Consider the following 23,654-nt stretch of genomic DNA (forward strand, 5'->3'; position numbering starts at 1 on the left):
CGAATGTTTAGATGAACAGCTCGTGCTGAACTTTGCAGAAGTTTGTGCAGTGGAAAATGGCTGCTGCGCGGTACCAAAGATGTTAAAAAGTAAATGTGTGCGTGTTCAAGGAGTGAATGTAGGGTGGCAATGTTGTTTCTTGGTTAAAGAGCTAAGCTTTCAAGTCGAGGGTTGCAGTCTTAGTAACCGGGAGATGCGCTACTTTAGTGTCCACAGGAGGCATGTCTATACACAAAACATGTACATATCTTGTCCACCTCAGCAACCCTCAATACACACGCACTTACAGAAGGGAGTCGGATTTTTATTCTTAGTATTTTCTGACACTGCTCACTAGCGCCGCCATCACATACTTCATGTACTCCATACATATTGACAGAAGAACGCGCAGTAAAGTTCCACAAAATTGCATAGTTCGCATGCAGCGTGGCTCCTGGTTTATACGCATGCGCGACAACCACCGCTTCCTTTATAAAACATTGCAATGTACAGTGAAATTGTCTGTTTCACTGCGTACGATTATTGCATACAATATCAGCTTGCTAACGTACAAAGTCTGTGTTTTGTCGTATAGAGACGCGACACAGAAAACGTATGCGCTGTTTGGAAAAGTGCGTAGTAGGCTATGTACCTGACGGCTACTCACACTCATACGGGCAGAAATGAGTCCGCCTGAGAGCAAATAAGTATGTAAGTCAAACAGGGCCACGGTCATAGGACTTTTCATTTCTCACAGTGTACTTCATGATGTCACCCATTAAATTATGTTTGGGTTAGTTCAACGCGGATATTCTTTGTTTGTCACGTATAGTCTTTCCCTGTGTCTGATTTTGCATGGTGTCAACACGGGATATTCAGTTTTTCTACGCATTGTATCTGTATTATTTTTGCTAGTGGAGGATGCACATTTGATCGAATATATTTGTATGAAGAAACACAGGCACGTCCACTCCCCAGTGGAATACGCACCCCCTTATACTTCCCCCGTACACTGTACACATTGTGGCATGCAACAGTTTTCCAACCGACCGTACTCAGCGCCCACCCTCGCCCACTGTATCACTGACTCCTCCTTTCCTGTGCACGGTACGTGCCCTGCGTCACTGTGCCTCTTTCTCTGCACACCAGACACATCCATAGACATGGCTCCGTGAGACGGCACATGGCGGCCAACAGCCATGAACCAAAAAATAACTCACCAAAAAAATAACAAATGCATCTGTAACAACCCGATTTAATTTCTTTTGGATTCTGCAACTCCAGAAACCAACAACGACAACATTTAGACCATTAACTCACAGTTTCAGGGGAGGCGCTACTTGCAATCCCCATTAGGTACCGTTAATTTTTTACGATTTTTAAAAAAAGCATTTTTAGTTTAATTTGTTTTTAAAGCAGCCGTCATGGGCGTGCAAGGTTTCCAAGAATATATAGAAAAGCACTGCCCAAGTGCCGTAGTACCGGTGGAGCTCCAGAAGCTAGCTCGGGGGAGCCTGGTTGGGGGTGGCAGGCAACGACCGCCCCAAAGTCCGCTCAGGCTTCTAGTGGATGCCGAAAACTGCCTCCACCGGCTCTACGGCGGCTTTTACACCGACTGGGTGAGCGGGGGCCAGTGGAACCACATGCTAGGTTACCTGGCTGCTCTCGCCAAGGCCTGCTTTAATGGCAACATTGAGCTCCTGGTATGCTTCAATGGCGCCCTGGAGAAAGGCCGTCTTCACGAATGGGTCAAGCGACAGGTGAACGAGAGACAGACAGCGCAGCAGATTGTCAGCCACGTCCAGAACAAGGGAACCCCACCACCAAAGGTCTGGTTCCTTCCCCCGTTGTGCATGGCCCACTGTATCCGACTGGCACTCCTCAGGTTTCACATCGGGGTAAGTCTATTGCTAGTTGTTTTAGACTAAATTCCGATCTTTGGTTTGTGGCTAGCTTGCAAAATTGCTAACATTAGCTTGTAGGTTATCGGCCAGCTAGCTAACTGTCGAACTAACCATGCTTTTGCGTTGTCAGTTAATTTGCTGGACATATAAACAGTGTACGCTTATAGAAATGGAAGAAATATACTCATTGATGTGGGAAAACCAAGGTCACTAGTTTAACAAAATAATGGTGACACTTTCTTCAAGTAGCAACATCCAAAGAGCGACTAACGTTAGTTGTTCGTTGGCTGTATTGGTGGCTAACTGTCCAATTACAGTAGCGAATGGCTAGCTAACTAGACTTTGTTCCGTGTCAGTGCGTTGTTATTAGCTAAATAAAGTTTATCGATAAGATCTCCATTGGCGAAACTGTCTAGTTGGCAACATATCGAGCGAGTCTATCAACACTTGCAGAGCTCCAGAGAAGCTAGCTAACCAAGATGTATAGTCTAGCTAGCTAACTGCCGGTCTAGTGGCGTAACCATGGTTAGACAAGTTAACAAAATTGCAAATTAACGCTGTGTAAGCAAACTAGCTGACGAGCAAGCGACAGGCATTTACTATAGATGCTGCTGAAAGTTGTTATTTTATACTTTCTGATCGATAACATTGTAGAAGGGAGGTGCCTGGCGTTTGAGACGCCAGCTAGCTAACGTTAGCTGGCTTGCAACATTTCTTTTTCACAAGCATTTCTAGGCAAACCTTTTTAGTTGGACTTTGTAGCCAGTTATCTTAAACATTCATGCAGATATTCAGATAATCATAATATATTAGGTACACTATATTTAGCTAGCGAGTCGCACTTAAGCTGTGACGTGATGGCCATTTAAATCAAATCTGAAAGGCCGAATAACTGTCAATAACATATATCAATAGCGTTAACATGTTTATCATGTGCCTCTTGCAATGAACATCTGGAAAATAATAATAATAATAAGTTAGTTATACCCGAAAGCATTGTTCCATGCAGGTGGCGTAGCCTATAGTAATTTTATTAACGCTGTAGGGATCCCAAAATCATTTCTTGTTTAATTAATTTAAGAATATGCTGTAAGTTCTCTGTCAAAAGACAGCACCCTGGAAAAATGCACAGACGAGCATGTGTCCTACCATTCAATTCTTAAAATGGTTTCATGGTAACCTGTATTTGTTTTCTCAAAGTTCACACAAGGTTGTGCACACAGATGAACCTGAGGAATATGCATTGGAACAACAATGCATCAGTCTCTCGTGTAGACTTTTTTCTTCGTAATTTGCTTAAAACGGTTTCCACGCTAGTTGAGTTATTCAGGTACTTTTTGTCGTTTTAAGTACCCTATTTCTTGAATCTTCGAGTAATGTAGACAGCCTATATAGCGGGCTTCAAGTTTTATTTATTTATTTGTTTAATGTTTTTACGTAATACTCACTGATGGGAACAACGACTTGATACTCAAGTTTGTTAAAATGTAGACACGATGCAGTAGTATTCGGTGTATTTACTTTGGCATACATTTTGTTTTTGCTTTTAAATAAACTCATTAGCTCTGCACTCAGATTAAAATGGAGTCCTAGTATTTTTTAAAGGCATATTGTAATTCTACTGTTTTGGAAATAGATAGAAATACTTTTCAAAACTGTTAAGACCAATGCAGTTCAAAAGGCATCGCGGAGTTTTCCACCAGCAAGTAGAGTGAACAATTAGCCGAGGAAGTTTTAAATTGCATATTGTGCAAGTGAAGAAAGGCTACTGAATACCGGTAATATCTCGGTTTTCTGGTAGTCCCACCTTTGCCTTACTTTAATTGGCTCCCTAGTGGAGGCTGTGGGTACGGTACAGCAGGAAGGAGGGAGAGTTTAGTGACTGGCTCTGTACGTAGATCACGCGGCACTCCTGCAGGCCACGGCTGACAGCCTTGGACAAAGCTTGTGGGCCCTTGCTCAGAAATGGACGAACCGTTGTGGCCTTTGAAAGAGGGACGATCAACTAGCATATCGGTGCATTTAGAATCTATGCATTCGTGGCTGTTTTAACAAAATAATATTCAAAACAAGTAAGAACATTGACACGAGACATTTTTGGTTTCTGTCCCTAGTTATCATATTCTAAATATTATTTACATGAATCAGTATTGTAAAGTGTCACTTCAGCCATTTGTGTGCAGTGCTTTTGAAATGACTGCACCAGTTCTACACTGGACTGTTTATTACCCAATTCTGCAGGCTATTGTGAAGTTAGTTTCAGATCCACAAATACTGTGTTCTGCAGACCAGAAATGTTCATATTTTATTAATTTAGGTTCTTACTCTTTATTTTTATTTTCTCTTTTCATGGCATTACATTACATTACATTACATTACAGGCATTTAGCAGACGCTCTTATCCAGAGCGACTTACACAACTTTTTACATAGCATATCATCAATGCTATACATTATATAGTTTTAAGATCAGTATTGGGACTTCTCAATTGCAGTTGCAAATTCAAAATTTTACCCCAGCAAAAACGAGTGAATAAAACTGTCAATACACCACATTAAATTTTCTCAAAATCTTTGCCAGGTTTACAGTATTTATCCATCTTAAATTGTTTCTTTGTTTGTTTGAAAAATTTTGGTTCAGTGTTGACTGTATGTTAAGTCTGGCACCTGATTGATTTAGCTTCTTATGTTGATCTGTTCTCCAGGTGGCCCAGAGCATTGAGGATCACCATCAGGAAGTGATAGCCTTATGCAGGGAGAATGGGTTTCACGGCTTGGTGGCCTATGATTCTGACTACGCCTTGTGCAACATCCCCTACTACTTCAGTGCCCATGCTCTGAAACTAAGCCGGAACGGCAAGAGCCTCACCACCAGCCAGTACCTGATGCACGAAGTTGCCAAGCAGCTTGATCTCAATCCAAATCGCTTTGTCATATTCGCTTCACTTTTAGGTAGGTTTGGTGAATAGCTAAGCCAGGTGTCTCTTTTGTATCAAGTATAGTGCTGATTTTGTAATGGTTCTGTATTGCTTAATTTGTTTACAAAGGTATGGTCTAGCATGGATAATCCTCGTGCAATTTTCTTTTTTTAGTGAAAGATAGCTTTTACAAGCACAACTCTCAATAGGATTAGCAGGTTTTTAAATCTTAGCTTTGTTACCTAAATTAATTTAGTAATAGTCTTTTTGGGTGGATAGGAAAAAAGAAAGTAGTGTCTTTTGGCAGATTAAAATAATAATAATAATAATAATAATAAAAAGATCAGATGTTACATCTGGTTATTCTTGAGATTTGTACATTTTACAGCCACCCCCACCACTCCCAAAGTATGAAAACATTTTTAAATGCAATCTCAGCACAGTACATTGAATATATATCCTGTCACAGTGAGGTTTAGTGCAGGTTTTTCAAGTCCTAATGCTGCTTGTGCTGTCATTTCATCTGCTCTTTAAATAATTCCCCCTGTTTTCATTCAGTATCTCTTTAGCCACAAACCTATTGTTTGTATTTTCCACTGATGCATAGCACTGATAAAATCACTGGACCGTAAGCTTTCAGGAACTATTGGAGTTATTGAGACCCATTTCCTAGAAGAAAAAAAAACAGTGTCTTGTAGTTCACTTAGCTGCTTGTTGGCATCTCTGATCAAGTTACAGTATGCAAATGAGCCACTCCAAATAAAAGTGGTCATGCATATCTGCTCTTATTAAGCTGTGAATTAATCATGACATTTTCCCTGTTATAGAGTAAATTTGGGTATGTGAACAGTGATATTTTCAGGAGTTTGAAAGTATAACGTGAATCTAATGCATTAAAAAAAATATTGACTGTTGTTAACACATGCAGGAGCCTGTCACACATTTCATGAGTGATTTATGCCTGCTCACCCTGACCTTGTTTTCCCTTTTCTTCGAGCTTCTTCAGATTTGTTCTCTAGTAACCTTACACGGATATGCATCCCTTTCACTACCACCTCTGTGGAGATAAGCAGAATAGACTGTATTACATAAGCATTATGCTTGGCAGGCAGTGGTTTGTATGTTGCAATATTCTTCATCAGCACAAGGTTTAAAAAAACAAAAAAAACTATTGGAAAGTAGGAAAAGTTTTCTTTCCTCCATTCTTCATGGATGCGTGTGTGTTCTTTTTGACTATATTGAGGTGCTTAACAGCGCTCAGATGTGGTGTATATGCGATAATGCGTGTGGTATACAAGTCATTTTGCTGGAATATATGTAAAAGCAGACTTTGTGGTATGCATGTGAGACTTTTTTAGTCATATTTGTAATATTGTACTGAGGGTAATCTGATTTAGCTTTCAGTGATTGCAGCAATCATGAAATTTTGATCTCTCATTTTTATTTGCACCGGTCCTAGCAGTAATGATGTTGTGTTGGAAGCTAGTTTGGGTGGAAATTGACGCTGAATTGTTGTTCCTGTGTGTTATAGGCCATTGTAAAGAAACTGGCTGTAAATTACTGCTAATTCCGCAACATAGTGTGTGCGCGCAGTTGCCAAGACATTGAAAACTGTAACCAGTCCCACTTTCCTTTAACTGGAAATCATTTGTGCCTATTTTACAGGTAATCACATACTGCCTGATGAAGACTTGGCTGCCTTTCATTGGAGTTTACTTGGGCCAGAGCACCCATTAGCATCACTGAAGGTAATGCGTAACCGGGATGCAAACATTTAGCCATTCGGAGAGAAGCTCAGAATGCTCTCAGAACAATCATGTGCGTGCAGCAGCAGATGGTGTAATGGTATACTCGGTTAACACATTATATTTGTCTATTAGCTGTGAGCAGTGATTTTCTCTGGCAGTGCAACGGAAGTGCCTGATTTTAGGCCTGTGATTCAGGACAGCATGTGCACTCTTGCTTTTTTTGTATTTCACTGGAGTAGCGCTACATTAATTTTGCTAAATGTAATTGATTGTGTTTCTGTACTTCTAAAATGCTGTTGGCTTTTCCTTGCATGTGGTTCACACACAAGACTTGTTTCCATTCAAGGCCTTGTACAATAGCAGAGGAAGTGGTTTCCTTGACAACCTAGAGTAAAATGAGGCTCGACAAGTGATGCATTAGTACAACGCAAAAAAAAAGAAAATCACTTACAGTGCTACCCTTCATTTGTACTCCTGTAACTAGGAGACCTAATATGCCAAGCAATGTAATAAGTGGTAAAATAATAAGCGGTACATGGTTTAACATGTTAACACCTCACAGGTAGGCTCTTGCCCAGAGCTAATCTTGCCTGACAGATGGATCTGTTTGTTCAGCTAAAGGGCCAGACCAAAGTGTTTGCTTGTATTTCTCCCGAGCTGTGAGACCTGCGTTATGCAATGTCTTGACTTATAGCCTATTTGTATGCCTTAAGTGGAAAATCTCGCTGGGTACATGTAGAGGCTGAAGATTAGGGTTAAGATGCATTATGTTCCGATTTTATTATGGAGGGTGAATCAGTAGGCCCCAGAGAACCTTGCAGTGTAATCTCTCAGCTTTAAGAACAAATGTACAAGCGAGTGTTATTTATTTGCTTTTTTCTATCTGTATTTCTGCCTTGCAAACACAGTGAATCATGAATCTCCACACCACTCTGCTTGCGCGCACCAAATACAGCCTTTTAGTTTTGTGTCTTTGGTAAAAATGTAATGGAAGGTCACATCTGATACATTCAGGTTTGTACTTTTGCTAGGCATTTAATGGAAGGTCACGTCTGATCTATTCCGTTTTGTGTCTTTGCTGGGAATGTAATGGATGGTCATGTGTGGTCCATACAGTTCTGTGTCTTTGCTTGGCGTATGATGGACAGTCCTATCTGATCAGTTCAGTTTTTTGTCTGTTGTGGGAATGTAATGGAGCTTGTATCCAATGACAGGTACGCGCCCACCAGCTCGTGCTCCCACCGTGCGACGTAGTAATCAAGGCCGTGGCTGACTATGTCAGGAACATGCAAGACATCAACGACTTGGAAGCCATTGCAAAAGACATCTTCAAGCACTCACAGGTATAATAATGAGCCACACAATTTCAGAGGCTGCTCTTTTCAATATTTGCTCATTTTGAAATTGTATTTGAGATATAACTCCAGCATTTCCTGTAGCATTCTTTTAAAGAGCCTCCAACATGTAAGGATCTTTGGAACAGCTTAGCTTTTTAATGCACTGCCATTGGTTGCCTCCCCCCCCCCGCCCCCCCCAAAAAAAACCCTCATATTATTGAACTGTAAAAAGTTTAGGAACTGATGCTGGATCATGAGAGGAGTCATATCTGAAGCATTAACCTTCATATTACAGCGGTGCCAAAGATCCCAGCTCAGTGACACTTTGCTCATGTTTCTTCTCAATCTGTTGCTGAACTAACGTCTGCATAGGATTTTACATCAGTAATCTTTTTATTCTCTTGCATTTTTAAATTAATTTAGTTGACGTTATTCATATATAGTGACTGATGCGTAAGCACCCCCCCCCTTATTTCTGGATTTTATATGAAGAACATAGGAGGTGAAGTCTGGACAGTATCTGGGCAGTGCTGCCAGTGTGTAACCGTAGGGTTGAGGGGTTATTTAATTCATAAATGCTTGTTGACTGTTCAGGGACTGTAACCCTGTGATTTGGATTCATAGGCTTGTGTGACACAGACTGGCTCCGTTCACTTTCCCAGACTGGTGTTTTTAATTTAATGTGGCTGTTTTATATTCTAGTCCAGGACTGATGACAAAGTTGTTCGATTTAAGAAAGCAGTCGAGTACTACTCTGCAGCCAGCAAACCCCTACAGTTCTCTCCTTATGTAGGTAAGTTCATGATACTGTTGATTCCTAAATAGGTGAGACTCTCATTACACAGACACATATTTGTCAGTATATCTTTAACCATGCTATCATTATTGTTAAATTAATATAGGTGACAGGTGATATTGCATTTACTCTGGTTTAACCAGTGTAACTTGATGCATGATTTCTTAAATGTTGTACGTCCTTTTGATTTCCCTGAAATGGGTTGATTGAATTTAGATGTCTGCACTGGCAATATGAGCCTTATTCCCTGTGAGTCTCAATTAGAGCTCTGAATTGGTGTGTGGAGTACAGGAGAGGCAAATCTAACCTTTCCCCTGGTCTCAATCATTTGTATGTTTGCCTGACCTCATTTAATGGGTCTGACCACAACCTGCCCTTGTCAGACCCCTGTTTCCATGGAATCAGCAAGTTGGTAAATGAGTTTGGTGTAACAGTCTGAGGACATTCGTAAAACCACAGAGTTGCGTGTCACCGCTTGCCTTTTTCCTTGTTCCCGTTTCAGTTTAATTTGGGTTTCTTTCTCCCCCGTTGATGCCTGGGCATAAAAAGCAGGTTTTGTTTTCAGTGAGTAGGAAAGCAGCCATCGCAGTAATGTGAGAAATATTCCGGGTTGCCGCAGACCTTGTGTGCACATTGGAATGGTCGTTATGCACCGTGCATACAAATAACCTGCTTTAGAAAGGCCTTTTGCACAGACGTGGCAGCTCCTTCACGTTGGAAGTTTGGGGGAAAAAAAACTTGCTGCAGACCTCAAAACTGCAGTGAACCACTTTCTTTGAGTAGCTCTTAAATCAAGTGAAATAAAAAATATTAAGGTTCTTGAATTTGTATAAACTGGTCATCTCCACAGCTTTCTCTGAGTTGCATATTGATCAAGGTTTTGAGTTGATCGTGCACATATACCTTTTTGTTTTGGCCTTGCACGCTTGGTATTGTGGGTTGTGGTAGATCATGCAGTGAGATGATCTAAAGTTGGTAAATATTCAGAGAGGCACAGGTGAGTACCGCTGCACATTTTTTATTATTCAAATCAACTGCCAGAAGTAGTGGTGTGTGTGTGTGTGTGTATACGTGTGTGTGTGTGTTATATAGGTTTGTGTGCAGTGTAACAGAAAAGCATCTTTCCTTGTTTTCTGATGCAGTCAGACCAAATCAGATTGGAGTGCCTGCTGCAGTGCCACAATATGTACCTCCACAGATGCTGAACATTCCACAGATTCCCCTTCCTGTGAAATCTGGGGTGAGTTCCACTGTCCTTCAAACTGCGTCTCAGCGTTCTGCATGAGTGCTATTACATGTATTACTTTCCTAGCTTGTTTGCTTTGGATGTGGAAAGCTGAAGTGTGTTTTTGTTGTGTGTATGTGTGCATCTGTCTGTGTGTGCGCACGTGCGTGCATGTGTGTGTTGTTCGGGTGTATCTGAACCCAAATGCCCTATTTAGAAAAGCTGAGAATTGTTTTTCCTTCCTGAAGTTGTATTGAAGTTGCTGAAGGTATTGGGATAAGAAGAATAGTGGACAAAATGAGCATTAAAAGGGAAATGATACGGCACTTTCTGGACGCGTTGACAGAATTTTTTTTCATATGACTTACTGTGCTGTAGAATATTGGTAAAATTAAGTGGTAAATGATCTTGAATGCTTGAATCCCTTAAATTGAATTATGGTCCATCAATAGCCATTGAACTCTCATAAATGCAGGAGTAAAAGTTGTTGGATAAATGCCTACGGTGTCTGCCAGTTTTAGTGTATTTATTTTATGTTTTACGTGCTCGCTGTGTGTTTTTAATTGTAATTGTTTTGGTGTGTTTGTGGTGATGCTGTGGGGGTTTCGCAGGTCCAGCAGCTGGCTGGCCAGAACGCCTACTCAACCCCGCTGGTCGAGGCCGGCCTCGCTCTGGATCCGGTGGGGAAGGGCCTCCCGGATCAGAACAGCTTCAGCAACATTCCTCACGAAGGGAAACACACGCCACTGTACGAGAGGTCCTCTCCCATCAACCCCGCCCAGGGCAGCAGCCCCAACCACGCGGAGCCCGCCTTCTTCAACACCTCGTCCACATCCTCCTCCTCAGAGAACGACGAGAACACGGCCACCACCGCCAAGTGAGTGCAGGCCCGGTCCGGCTGTCCCGCCACCTTCCCGAGCCTTAAAGACGGCTATGCGCGTTGCAGCGCATGCAATGAGTGACATTTGCTTGCTCTTGGGTTCCCTCGGTCCCGGCTAAGTTCAGCTGTAGACAGAGTAAATCACAGCAGCGGGGATTACTAGTGCCTATAAAAGTGAGGACTCTGGTCTGCGAGCATCTTGTAAGTCTGTTAAAAAAAATAAACATGGCTTCAGAAGGCAACAAATCAGCTCTTTATTAAATAATAATTTTTTTGTATCTTTAGGTTAAGAAAAGCACACTGCAGTTTCCGTGGTATAGCAGATGAGTCGAACTGATGTGCTGTGGGGTTGTGGCTGTAGCCCTTTGAGCATAGCTGAATGTATACTCTGTACAGTATCTGTCCTCTTTTCTTCAACAGCGAGCATTTCTGAGTCACAGTGTCATTGTTGTACTGCTGTCTCTGCAACCAACACACAATTATTCATTCCTCCCAACACTGGAGGCATTTATCAACTGGGGTTTTCTGAAAGTGAAAATGTTCTTAAGAGCTGTACCATCCACTCACTATGATGGTGGATAACCACACAAGCACACTATTTTCATTGATGCTGATATTGATAAATTGACCGTTAAAAATGACCGTGTTCTTATTGTTGTAGCCATATAAGTGACCATAAAGGAGGATGGGACAAACCAGGAAATCAGTCTGCTAACATACCAGAGGGAGATATGGCAGACCACATTAAAGTAAGTTTTCATTCTGAGGTCAGACCTACTTTTACCAATATATGTGATACATCTCTTTCCAGTCAATTAGATATGAATGGCAAAAATAATAATAATACTAATAATAATCGTGTTTATTTAAATTTTTATATAGATTTTAATAAATGCTACTATTTACTGAGCTGTGAACTGGTCTGTAATGCAGTTTGATACAAATGGTCCATACTGCAGCACAGTGGTAGGTGCTTGATTTTCTATTATTTTTGCGAAGTCGTAATTGTTTGCACCTTAGACAGGATTGATATCAGGCTTGGCTGGGGTGCAGCTTTCACAGGCCCAAACCCCAAACCCCCATCGCGCATTTCAGCTTACTTCAGTTATCAATGGCATCATGGCTTAGGTGGGAGCTACACTGGGGAAAACCAAAAACATTTTTACTTATTGCTTTAATGTAAAAAGAAAAGAAAATACTGTTGGTATTCATGGTCTAACCTAGGTTTTTATTAAAAGAAGCACATACACTGTCTGTCCCAGAGACAACACTGCTCACAGTGCGTGTGATGAGCTGTTTTGATTATTTGAAGATCACTGAGTTTGCAAGTAAGGATGTACTTTGATTCTGGAGTCTTGGGGTATATTTAAGATGTGGAAAATGCATGATATGAGACGTGAAATGTTTTGAAGTTTAAAAATCACACATCATATCAATGTACCAAACTGTTTTTCAGGTTCTTTTTAAGTCCTCTTAAGGATGCACAGCTCAAACTTTTACTTGGTTGATGCCACCCTGTGGAGGGAATTTGAAGTGCTTGCTCGGGCTGACACGTAAACAGAAAAGTTGGTTTTGAGCCAAAAAAATGTTAATTATTGATGATTGTTGATGAATTTCCATATTTGTCTGGACAGTTTCAAAATGTGGTGCATACTTGGCTAATACAGATGCATATTTTGAAATATTGTTTGCCCACATTTGCCCCGGAGAGTGAGGGAAAGTAAGAAACAAAGATTTGTAATTTGAAAGTTGTAAATTCTAGAACCATGACTTCTGCGCATACCCAGAGTGAATCAAAAATAATCTCACTGCTCCAGTTTCAAAGATTCAGACTGGTGCAATAATCCGTTCTACGAACCACAGAATAACCAAGCCGGCAAGCAGCGCTTTCTATCTGTTTTATTTAGTGGACTAACAAGATGTTTATCTTTTTTAGATATATGTTCCATACATCGGTGTATTGTATTATGAATTTGATGCATATTCTTTTTCACTTTTTCTTTTATACCAAGACCGTTTGTGTCCAATAAATACACATTTTCAGAATGTAGCTTGCAGAATGTTAGCAGCCTAGCTGTATGTATAGCTCATATATTTAGCTGCCTGCTGAGGAGCTCACCTCCCTCTGCCTCCAGGTGGAGGACACCTCTGTGACCTCACCAGTGAGTCAGGGGGGAGATGCCGGTCACCATGGCGTCAACGCGCAGATCCCGTCCCTCCTCTCCATGCCAACCAGGAACCACATGGATATCACCACCCCCCCTCTGCCCTTGGTAGCCCCCGAGGTCCTGCGGGTTGCAGAGCACAGGCACAAGAAGGGCCTCATGTACCCCTACATCTACCACGTCCTCACCAAGGTCAGGAACCATTCACATTTGAAATGCTTTCATTCTTTGAATGCTGGTAAGATTTTAAATGTTCCTTCAGATTCCTGAGAATTTTCAAGCAAATGTTACTAACACATACCATCCTATAAAGAAATAATTTTGTTCTGAATATTGGTGAAAATAGATGTTTCTTTTAAAATTGTATGCAATCTTCAGGAATTTTATTTGTGTCTAAAGGGCTGTAAAATCAATTATTTTGCTCAGGTCTCACTTCTCGAAGCCAGTTTTTGTTCAGAAAGGGCTTGTGCTCTTTTCAGTGCACAGCTATGTTAGTTACTTGTCGGTTGTCGGAAGGTTTTCAGGGGGTTACTTTCACTATGGCCCCTCGACCATGTCATACCCCTCAGTAGTGCAGAATGGCATGTCCAATGCAGTGGGTGCTGAGCTGTGAAATTGGAGTTCACTGTAAGTGTCAGAAAATGGACAACTCACTTCACTTCGAAGCTGTGATGAAACAGTAGGCAGGTTCCTTTTCATCTTTAAATACGGCAAAACCGATGAGGAAAGAAACCGCTAAATGATTTGTTATGTTCATGTGTGTTTATTGATGTCTGTCTGTCTGTCTGTCTTCTTTCCTTGCGCAGGGCGAGATAAAGATCTCTGTCACTATCGAGGACGAAGCTAACAAAGACCTGCCTTCTGCGGTGCAGCTGTTCCGGCCTATACGCCAGTGTGTTTACGGAGTCCTCTTCAGCCTGGCCGAGGCCAAGAAGAAGGCCGAGAGGCTCGCCATGCGGAGGAACAGACTCCCAGAGTGTGGGTGCCCTATGCGGCCGTCCAATCACGCGCCAGACGCACACAGCGCGTCTGACTGACTGACCGACCGACTGACCCGTCTCCCCACTCCCGCCCCCTTGCAGACCCCCCCGTGATCGTAAAAGAGTGGGCGGCCTACAAGGGGAAGTCGCCCCACACGCCGGAGCTGGTGGAGGCGCTGCCCTTCCGGGAGTGGACCTGCCCCAACCTGAAGAAGCTGTGGCTGGGGAAGGCGGTGGAGGACAAGAACCGGAGGATGAGGGCCTTCCTGGCCTGCATGCGCTCCGACACCCCGGCCATGCTCAACCCCGCCAACGTCCCCACGCCCCTCATGGTGCTCTGCTGCGTTCTGCGGTGAGCTTTCCCTCCCCCAACCCCCCCTCTTCCCCCCACCAACCGCCCTGTCCCCACCGTAAAACATGTCCTTTCTGAAGAACATTCACATGACTGTACAGACTGCTCTGATTCTTCTTTTAAGAGTTCTCCCCATCTGCTTGGAGAACAGGTTTTATTACAGTTAATTTCATTCAAAGTAATATTGAATTTTTAAGTACGTTGTTGGCATAAGTACGTAATATACACAAGATGCAGATAGAGATAACTACATCAGTTCCTGTATTTTTTAATACCTTACCCTTTGTGTTTTGCTTCAGGTTTATGTTACAATGGCCAGGAGTAAGAATTTTGCGTCGTAACGAACTTGACGCTTTCCTAGCCCAAGCACTTTCTCCTAAACTATATGAACCTGACCAGCTGCAGGAACTGAAGGTGATTTTGTAGAGATTGTTATATGAGGCCTGTCCTGGAAATACTCAATAGATCCCACAACTTATTTATGCTTTTGGACCATTAATGTTTTGATTGTGGACAAATTACTCATTGCGTTTTCAGTTCCGTGCTTTTTGGGCCGGTGACAGGAACTGTCTCAAGGTGATTGTCAGATGTCCCATGATTATGAAATGGGGAGAACGAAAAGAGAGATGTGGGTTATTGAGTTTTCAGAGGGCGTTCTTCATATATCATTATTGGTTTAAAAATCCTTCTTTTGTTTCTTGCTTATAAAAACAGCTTAAATGCTTTTTACAAGCATGTTTCCATTGAGGAAAAAAAGCTTTTCAGGATCAGATGCTTCCACCTTTGCTTGAGTGAGATGAATGAGTGGAGGTTGTGCCCCAGCGTGTGCGTACTGCTTGCCCAGCTCTGGGTATTGTCACACCCCTGTGTTGTGGGTCAGCTGTTCGTTTTGAATGATGGCCGTTGGGTATGTTCGGGCGCCGAACATGTACACCCCCCGCGCTGCAGTAACCGTGCGCTTTGGCCATGCTGGGCTGACTGTGTCCGTGGTTGACTGGCTCTGTGTTGGTTCTGCTGGACTCGACGCTTGGTGCTCTGTGTTAGGCTGACTGTAGGCTCCTCTGGCTGGCTTTGTGTGTTGGCTCTGGTGGACTCTGTCTGCCTAGATGAACGGGTTCGCCCTGCTTGCTCTGTGCTCTGATCCCAGCTGAGTGAGTCATTCTCTGTGGGTGGGGAGTTTGCGTGTGCGACCGTATGTGCGAGTGTGTGTGTGTGTGTGTGCGTGCGTGAGCGAGTGTGTTTTTGTGTGTGTGTGCGCTCGTACATGTCCGTGCATGCATGTGTTTGTGTGCGTGCGTGTGTCTGTGTGTGTGTGTGTGTGCATGTGTGCGTGTGTGTGTACGCGCATTTGTGTGTATGTTTATACGTGTGTGTGTGTATGTGTGTGTATGTGTATGTGTGTGTAAGTGTATGTATGTATGTATGTATGTATGTATGTATGTGTGTATGTGTGTGTGTGTGTGTGTGTGTTTGTGTGTGTGTGTATGTGTGTATGTTTGTTGTATGTAAGTGTATGTATGTATGTATGTGTGTGTGTATGTGTGTGTGTGTGAGTGTGGCATATGAGGCCCTGCACATTCCCTGCTGAGCTCCTCTCCTTGTGCCTGCAGATAGACAACCTGGACCCTCGCGGCATCCAGCTGGCCGCCCTGTTCATGAGCGGGGTGGACATGGCTCTGTTTGCCAACGACGTGTGCGGGCAGCCCATCCCCTGGGAGCACTGCTGTCCCTGGATGTACTTCGATGGCAAACTGCTTCAGAGCAAACTCATCAGGGCCAACAGGGACAAGGCCCCACTCATCGACCTCTGTGATGGTCAGGTAGCTATTCCAAAGCATTCTGTAACTCTCACTGTCTCTTTTTGTCTCTCACACATATAGCCATAACCTTTAGTATACCTATGACATATTCGTTCGTTCTGACCCTAATTTCGGCAGATTAAGGTCAGAAGCTTGTGATGAATTGTGAGCCGGGCTTCACAGACTCTCTTATGTTTCCCAGGCCGAACTGGTCGCTAAAGTGGAGAAGATGCGTCAGAGCATCCTGGAGGGGCTGAACTTCAGCCGCCCGCCACACCCTGTCCCGTTCCCGCCGCCGCACGGCATGCCTTTCTACCCCCCCAACACTACTTTCTACCCTCCGCCCCCCATGCCCCCACCTCAGGGCAGAGGGAGAGGCATGCCAGGTAAGAACCCGGCGACCGCAGCGGTTACCACGGCAGCGGAGCCCTGTTGTGTGTCCACTGGGGCCGCAGCGCTCGCGCTGTGATCCTCAGCTGCGGCCTGCGCAGCTGCAGCCGCTGTGGAATGCAGTGAGCGCACGCTCTGGTCCCACAGAAGCCTGTCTGTCCGTGGACTGCGTGCCCCCAGATGGGGAATGTGAAACATACCACAGGCATAATTGGGCCGTTGTGTGTGACACCCGTCTCCCGCCGGTGGCACAAGGAGATTTGTGTTGAGCTCTGGAAATCGAGAATTTTAAAATGGACGGGTCTTTTTTTTTTGTGCTGGTTGAATTGGAGCAGAATTGATTCAGTTCAGAATTTTTGTTTTCCTCTTATTCCCTCTTGCTAGGCCTTCAAGCCATTCCTTCACAGGGTGGCAAACTGGAGATCGCAGGCACTGTGGTTGGCCAGTGGGCGGGGACTCGGCGTGGGCGGGGCAGAGGGGCCTTCCCCATACAGGTGGTGTCAGTTGGTGGACCAACCAGAGGGTAAGCCTGGCTGATTGAGGGAAGAGTTGTTGGCTCCTTGGTTCCTTTGTGTTCAAAAACAATTGCAAGTTATATCGCCAGCTGAACTTTGTGTTGACTTCACCTAACCTAACATTTCTGTGAAAATTATAGCCAAAATTATCTAACGCTGTCAAAAAAGATGGGGTGACACAACACTGGGGTAAAAAAAACAAAGACATTTCATATTGCATTTCGTATTGTGCGAAAAAAAATACTGTCTGGTAAAATTTTTTTTATCCACCAGATGCAATTGTTTCAGACCCTATGTATGACTTCAGTTGTGACATCAATACCAGGTCCCACGTGTCTTGGATGTGGCTTTTTTAAATGAGGAAAAAAAGGCATTTTAATCATACATTGGCTATATTCTTGGTGTTTGGATGGGTTAATTCTATTAGGAACATTTTTTGGATGCACACGAGAAAAAAGTCAGTAGTCTGATGCGAAGTAGTAGCAAGGTAAAACTGCGAACAGTGGAAGAATCTTACACTTAATCAGGTAAGACAAATTAGATTTAGTGACATTTCTAAAACCATATTAATCACCATACTAAGACAGTTTGAGACTCTTCTATGTGCAGTATATGTAGTTTTGCCACTGGTCCATTCTAACAGTTGGTTACACAGACATGTACATTATGGACATTCCAATACTTTGCGTTTATCCCATATGGCAGCTTGTACCTTCTTGACCATACTCTCTTTTCAACAGTCGTCCAAGGGGTGTGATTTCAACTCCTGTTATAAGGACCTTTAGTCGAGGAGCCAAATACCATAGTAGAGGATTCAAGAGTCAGGGAACATACCAGGTAAGCCATATCTTTTATAGAAGAACCAATGAAACTATAGCTAACAACTTACCCACTTTTGGTCTGTTTTGGTGGCAAATTTGGTATCTTAAATAAGTCGAAACAAACAAGCTTAACAAAATGGAATATGGTATTTTATGTGTTTGAGATACTGTGCAGTTACAGTTCTGGCCTTTTAAAACAATTTCAGATTTGGTAATGTACCATCTCTCTTCAGCGCACAAAATTGTCTCAAAATGCATTGCATCAATTGCCAATAACAGATTTTTTTAAAGGGCAGGAACGTCTTCTAGTTTCTTAATTGATAGTAAGATAAGAGTAATATGTAGATTGCTGTTATTTCTAGTTCTGAGGAAAAAGTCCCCTAGATTCAATGAAACACACTTAGTCGGTAGAAAGCATATGCATTTCAATCATTAGGACCTGTAGGTCGCAGTTTTGCGTGAAGATTAAAACTAGTTTAAAAAATGATGGCAACTAGGAAAAAAATGTATGGAACCAAATCATCCGTTATGATTTTTGGGTGTCTCTTCATGGGTTACAGAAAGGGCCTGTCGGGCCCAAGGACCCAAAGGTCGGGGGGGCCTCAAGGGCCCCAACAAGCCCCATACAACTGCAGGTTTGTCATTAACAAAATGGCTATCTGGAAGTAAGAAAAACATTTAGAAAACTACATGAGAAACAGAATCCAAATTCCAACTTTTGTGTCTTTAAGCCATGATAGATTAAAACATCACAGTATATTTGAGACGAACACCAAAGTTAACCTTTTCTGAGCAGTTTTGTAATCAGATGAAACCAATGAAATAAAATTAATTAACTCCTTAATTTTATTTTTTATTAGATTACCAGGACAGTAGAAAATCGTCTACGGCCTAAGTACCTACAGCCTATTTTTCCACCGTTTAATATCTTCTTCTGCTACAAAGAACACTGAGCATAAAATAGCACACTTGAAAAAGCGTGACACAAACAGCTTTTAGCATGAAAAGGCAGGTATTTCAGAAGTTTTTACTAACGAATCAGCACCAGCAGTGTTCATCATTTGATGAAAATGAATTTTTGTTTGCCAGGGATCTCTTGTTTACATTTGTGGTTACTCGGTAAAGCAAGCAAAGGGAACATTACTAAAAACCAGCACTGAATTAATCCGTAGGGATTGATTGGTTTGCTTAAACTGTCTTAAGTGCGTTTGATTGAATCTTATACCAGCTGTCAACAGTGGTTGATAGTAGGTAAAGATTATTGCCGGTGGTGTTAAATTCGTGAGCTATAATATTTTCTGCTGTGTGAATCCCTTTCTTCTTGAGTGGTGTCACAGCTGCTTTGCTCTGTAATTTTTGGGTGCACAGTTCCCAACCCATCGTTCACATATGCTTTCATTATGTCTGCTAATGATGCCATTAAAGGATAAAAATCAGCTTCTAAAATTAGGTCACCCTGCTGATCAGCTTTATATAAAACCCTTCCACTCTCATTCTTTTATATCATTGACCATCTCCCAGTATTGAATACATACATACAGTCCTGGTATTTTGTATCCCCATTAAATAAATGGCTGCGGCAATCCTTTGGAGACCTGAGCTTTTGAGGCCAGGTGCAGAATAACGGCCTAACCTTGTAAGACAGCGAGTGGTGTGCTCCTGCTACCTGCCTGGGTAGCTGGAGCTGCTTGCTCTGAAAAGCTCTGAAAGATACTGTGCTTAAAGAGTGGTGCTGATGCCACAAGCAAGGAAAGTGTAACAACTTTGAAGACCTAAAAAAATATATCTATATTTTGGCACTTTTTTCAGTTTGTATTTAATAAGCAGGCATTATCTGTCATGTTTGAGTACAATTTTATGAATGGCTCAAAATATCTGAACTGGTTAACCATTGCTAACAAAAAAATTTTTTTTCCACCAATGTGAAACTTGGCCAGTCATCCTTGAAGACGAAAGCACAGGCTAAAACTTTAAAGAAAGCCAGGGAACATCAGAAGTCAGTAGCCTTACTGCTTTTTCACACCAAATTACCTGTGAAGACATTGAAGCAGAGCGAACTTCCTGTTACTCAGTAGAGATGGGTACGGGGAAGCTGTGTGGTAGACTGGAAATGCATGACCAGCTGCCTTGTCAGTCATGAGTGTACTGCGAATGTGTTTGTCAAGGAATCTGTCAGGTGATAAAATCTGTCAGGTCTTAGGGATACGATTGACATATAACAGCCTGGGGAAAAGATTGCAGGAATGAAAACGGAACCATTTAAGGGAATTTGGTCTCACTGCACTACAGTACACCATTATAGAAGAACATGAAAGCACATTAAAACCGAATACATACATCTGTAGAACAGCACACATTACAAGTGCCAGCACAGTGCGCGTGTCAAGTGCTAATTGGCAATTATGGAAGTCGATGCTGTGAACGTGTGGAAAGTCATGCAATATTGCCCTTTAGAACAGCTAGTTTGTAAACAAGCCTCGCTATTTAATCAGTTCATTAGACATCATACATACAAATGCCGCTTTGTTGAGGATCCTAGCCGGGATTGAACGCATTAGATGTACTTGGTGAGTGTAACATTCTTGAATCAAGTAGTACTGAATACAGATAATTTAAGCTACAAGCACTTATGAGCTATCTTTAATGAACTTGAGCTCTTTCTTCAGTTATTAGTGAACTGCTGCACCTGGTTTGTGTGCAGGGCGGGGCTAGTTGTCCAGCATTAATTAGGATGTGTTGTAAGTGCCAGTGCAAAGCTGAGGCTTAGGTAGGGTGTTGTATAGTCAGTGTCTTGTTTATATATAGAAGGGAGTTTGTTGTAGGATTAATTAGGGCCATTTCATGTCATATTTATATTTGAAATGAGCATGACAGTTATAATGGAATATTCTATGCCACCTTGGATATGGGCATCTGCTAGAGGCATGATTATTGATGGTCATTATTAATGATTATTTCCTTATATTCCCTGACCAGAGCAAACCTGCATATGCTGCTTCAGCATGTGAGGTGGGGAAAGAGAGGAAGAAGCCCAAGCCAGAGGAGACCAAGTCCCCCCCGCAGTCGCCAGAAGGGTCTACAACCGAAAACGGTGTGGAGGGCCAAGAGGCTGAGCAGCTGAACGGGAACAAAGACAACGGCAGGGCTCCCAAACAATCTGAAAGTGCCTTGAGTTATGACTCTAAAATGTGCAATACTAATCCTCATTTAAATGCACTAAATGCAGACAGTGATTGCCTCAGAGATGAAACTCTGGGTGCCACTGTCTTAAAAAAAGAAGAGTAAACCTATTTTTATAGAGAGGGTGAAGGATGATGGAGGGTCTAGGGTTAGGAATATCTGGAAAGATGGAAAGCCTACAGTCGATGTACATTTTTTCCTCTCCGTAAGAGAAAAATGAGGACTTATGAAATTCGGATCCCTCTTTAAAGACAGCAAGTTTAAGCAAGGATAATGTCTATCTCTCGGTTCAAAAGGCAATTATACCAGTTACAGATACAATGCTACCAGTATAAGGAGTAAGACGGTTCGCTCCCTCATCACTGATATTAAACACGTTTCAAACTGGTTACGTGAACGTTATTTTCTTTTTCTTGAAATACTGAAGCCGAAAAAATGCTTTCATTTGGCAGTCTTTAGTACTTTATAGGTTGAAATACTCTTTCAGTACCTGGCACCATATATTTGCCATTGTAATTGATTTTGTGTTGTGTCACAGTAAATGCTTTTGAGAATTAAACACATGAAAAAAGAGAAAAAAACACAAAACCACATTTCTCACGTGGGTCATCACTGTGGTTTTATTGTGTTAAAAAATGTGCAGAATAATTTCAAAATTAAGTAACTGTAGAATAAATACTGCAGCTTAAGTTCTGATGATCTCAGTATACGTCATACTTTTAGCTATATAAGTAACATGTCAAGAAACGGTTAAAAATCACCGAAGATGCAAATGATCTCAAAGAAGCTCCGATACATTTTGTGTCAGAAATTGCCATGCATCAGTGATCAATGAATAATGTGGTTTCTTGAATCAAATGTAGAACATTAGTACTACTGTTTCAGCTAAACTTTCTGCATGGTTCATAATTTTAAAAGGTGTGTAGTTATTATGCATGTTGTCCTTTTTCTTCCATCCTTACAAGTACTGTGCCCATTTGCAAAATTAAAAAAGGCTAATAATCAGTAATAGTCCTATAAAAGGTGTTAACTGTTTAGTCAGTAACTGATTTGCTCTAACCTTAAATTTTTGTGATTATTGACCTCTGTTGCATTTAATCAAAAAAAAAGAAAAACTTACAAAAAATTATCTAGCCACTTTAAATATTGTTAACCCTGGTGTACTCATTACTGTATACATTATTGTTCTCTGTTGCTGTTTTATGCATTCATATTAGCAAAACATCTCTGGAAAAAAGAAAAACCTCTCAAAAAAAGCTTTGATCTTAAATTTACCCCCCTTTTTCGTAGCTGGAAAACAAGTCAGCAAGACTCTTGACCTCCCCATTGAGAGTTTAGCATAAGCAAGTAAACCTGTAATCATTTTTGATGTTTACTTTAGTGTTTTCAAACTTGTACTTCTAAAACAGAATCATCACTTAACTTTTTTCATCTAATTCTCCTGATGCTTTCCATCACACATTAGTGATCAGAAATACGGTGTATTCCCCCCCGTCCCCTGCCCGCAAGAGCTAAATAGGTTACCTTGATGTAAGTTGAACGGAGTTTCTACCTAACTCATGGATTGTAAAAGAATGAACTACTGTTGGGATTGACTGATTGTTGATGGATTGTGGTGTGGTGTATTTGAAGGCAGTTGAGTGCAACTTACAATGCTTAATAAAAGTCTTTATTCTTTTAGTATAATTTTGACTTTGCATTGTGTGATTTTTAAAGACTTTGGTCAATTTCCAAAACACTTTTCTAGTGAATTGTTGGAAAACGCTGATCCCTTCTTTTTCATTTTATAACATCTGGATTTCGTGACATTTGTATAGAATTTATAATGCCTTCTGAATCACATTAAATGTAGTTTTAAAATGGTAATTGTACCAAAATTCAGCATCGGTTATTTAGAAATGGATCCTTTAATAGACCTGTTTTCAGCTTTCTGGAAGATTAGCCGAGCTATTTTAATTAATGAGGAACAGGTTATCAGCAACAAAATTTGTGCTGCAAGAGTAATTGAAATCATTTTTCATAAAAGCTTTAAAATAGTGCATTAATATCGTAAATCAAGTGTATATATGCAATCATATAGGTTGAGCTGCAGCTATGGGTGTGCTATGACATTAAAATGGCAGCATTTGAGTTCTTGAGGCCTTTATCTTGGTTGTAATTCTCCCCTGTACTGTGTGCTGTTAATATACAGGGAAATAACTTAATATTAACATGATTTTTCGTTCTGATATCGCAATATAACCAGTAAATATGGAATAATGAAATTATAGATTAAGAAATAAAATCAGATAATTGTATATTATACCTTAAATTTTGTGGAAAATGCACACAACCACACATGCTCGGGCAAAAAATTGCCTCTGCAATACTAGCAATATACATAAAACTATAACAAAGCAATTGCTTAAAAAGCCAGTGTTACAGCGAAATACCGTGATGGTTGTTTTTTTTTTTTTTTTGTCAACGTCACATTACGATGTACAGGCTTTAGATATTTTTGCCTAATCAATTTTATGCCACTCAGTTTATTATCTTTCATACCCATTGTATGCAATTACAAGTGTTATCACAGTCTTAGTACAGTTTCTATTTAACCAGCGTGAAATCCCTGTGATTGGGGCACGTCATGTTTGAACTGTAATACAATGCACGGCGCGTTCGATTAA

General features: G+C 41.6%; 1 protein-coding gene across 2 annotated transcripts; it reads left to right on the top strand.

The window, feature by feature from the left end:
* Positions 1-1,079: 1,079 nt before the first annotated feature.
* Positions 1,080-22,674, top strand: LOC135238501 (constitutive coactivator of PPAR-gamma-like protein 1). 2 transcript variants are annotated; one of them, XM_064306449.1, is made up of 17 exons: positions 1,084-1,877; positions 4,588-4,834; positions 6,466-6,548; positions 7,763-7,891; positions 8,588-8,678; positions 9,824-9,921; positions 10,518-10,783; positions 11,448-11,535; positions 12,922-13,143; positions 13,758-13,929; positions 14,034-14,283; positions 14,583-14,697; positions 15,894-16,103; positions 16,285-16,468; positions 16,857-16,995; positions 17,728-17,824; positions 20,785-22,674. In XM_064306449.1, exons 1-17 carry the CDS (start codon positions 1,404-1,406, stop codon positions 21,091-21,093), a joined length of 3,174 nt encoding a protein of 1,057 aa, XP_064162519.1. In that variant the 5' UTR covers positions 1,084-1,403; the 3' UTR covers positions 21,094-22,674. The 2 variants fall into 2 exon arrangements, with proteins under 2 accessions (XP_064162520.1, XP_064162519.1); XM_064306450.1 differs by lacking the exons at positions 14,583-14,697; positions 16,285-16,468; positions 16,857-16,995; positions 17,728-17,824; positions 20,785-22,674 and having other exon boundaries at positions 1,080-1,877; positions 15,894-16,033.
* Positions 22,675-23,654: the final 980 nt, after the last annotated feature.

Source organism: Anguilla rostrata, chromosome 13, assembly GCF_018555375.3.
Source record: "Anguilla rostrata isolate EN2019 chromosome 13, ASM1855537v3, whole genome shotgun sequence".
NCBI lineage: Eukaryota > Metazoa > Chordata > Actinopteri > Anguilliformes > Anguillidae > Anguilla > Anguilla rostrata.

Coding starts and splice junctions, on each gene's coding strand:
- LOC135238501 (XM_064306449.1), top strand. CDS start 1,404: ATGGGCGTGCAAGGTTTCCAAGAATATATAGAAAAGCACTGCCCAAGT. Junction 11,536..12,921: donor ATATGGCAGACCACATTAAA/GTAAGTTTTCAT, acceptor CTCTGCCTCCAG/GTGGAGGACACCTCTGTGAC. Junction 14,284..14,582: donor GTGCTCTGCTGCGTTCTGCG/GTGAGCTTTCCC, acceptor GTTTTGCTTCAG/GTTTATGTTACAATGGCCAG.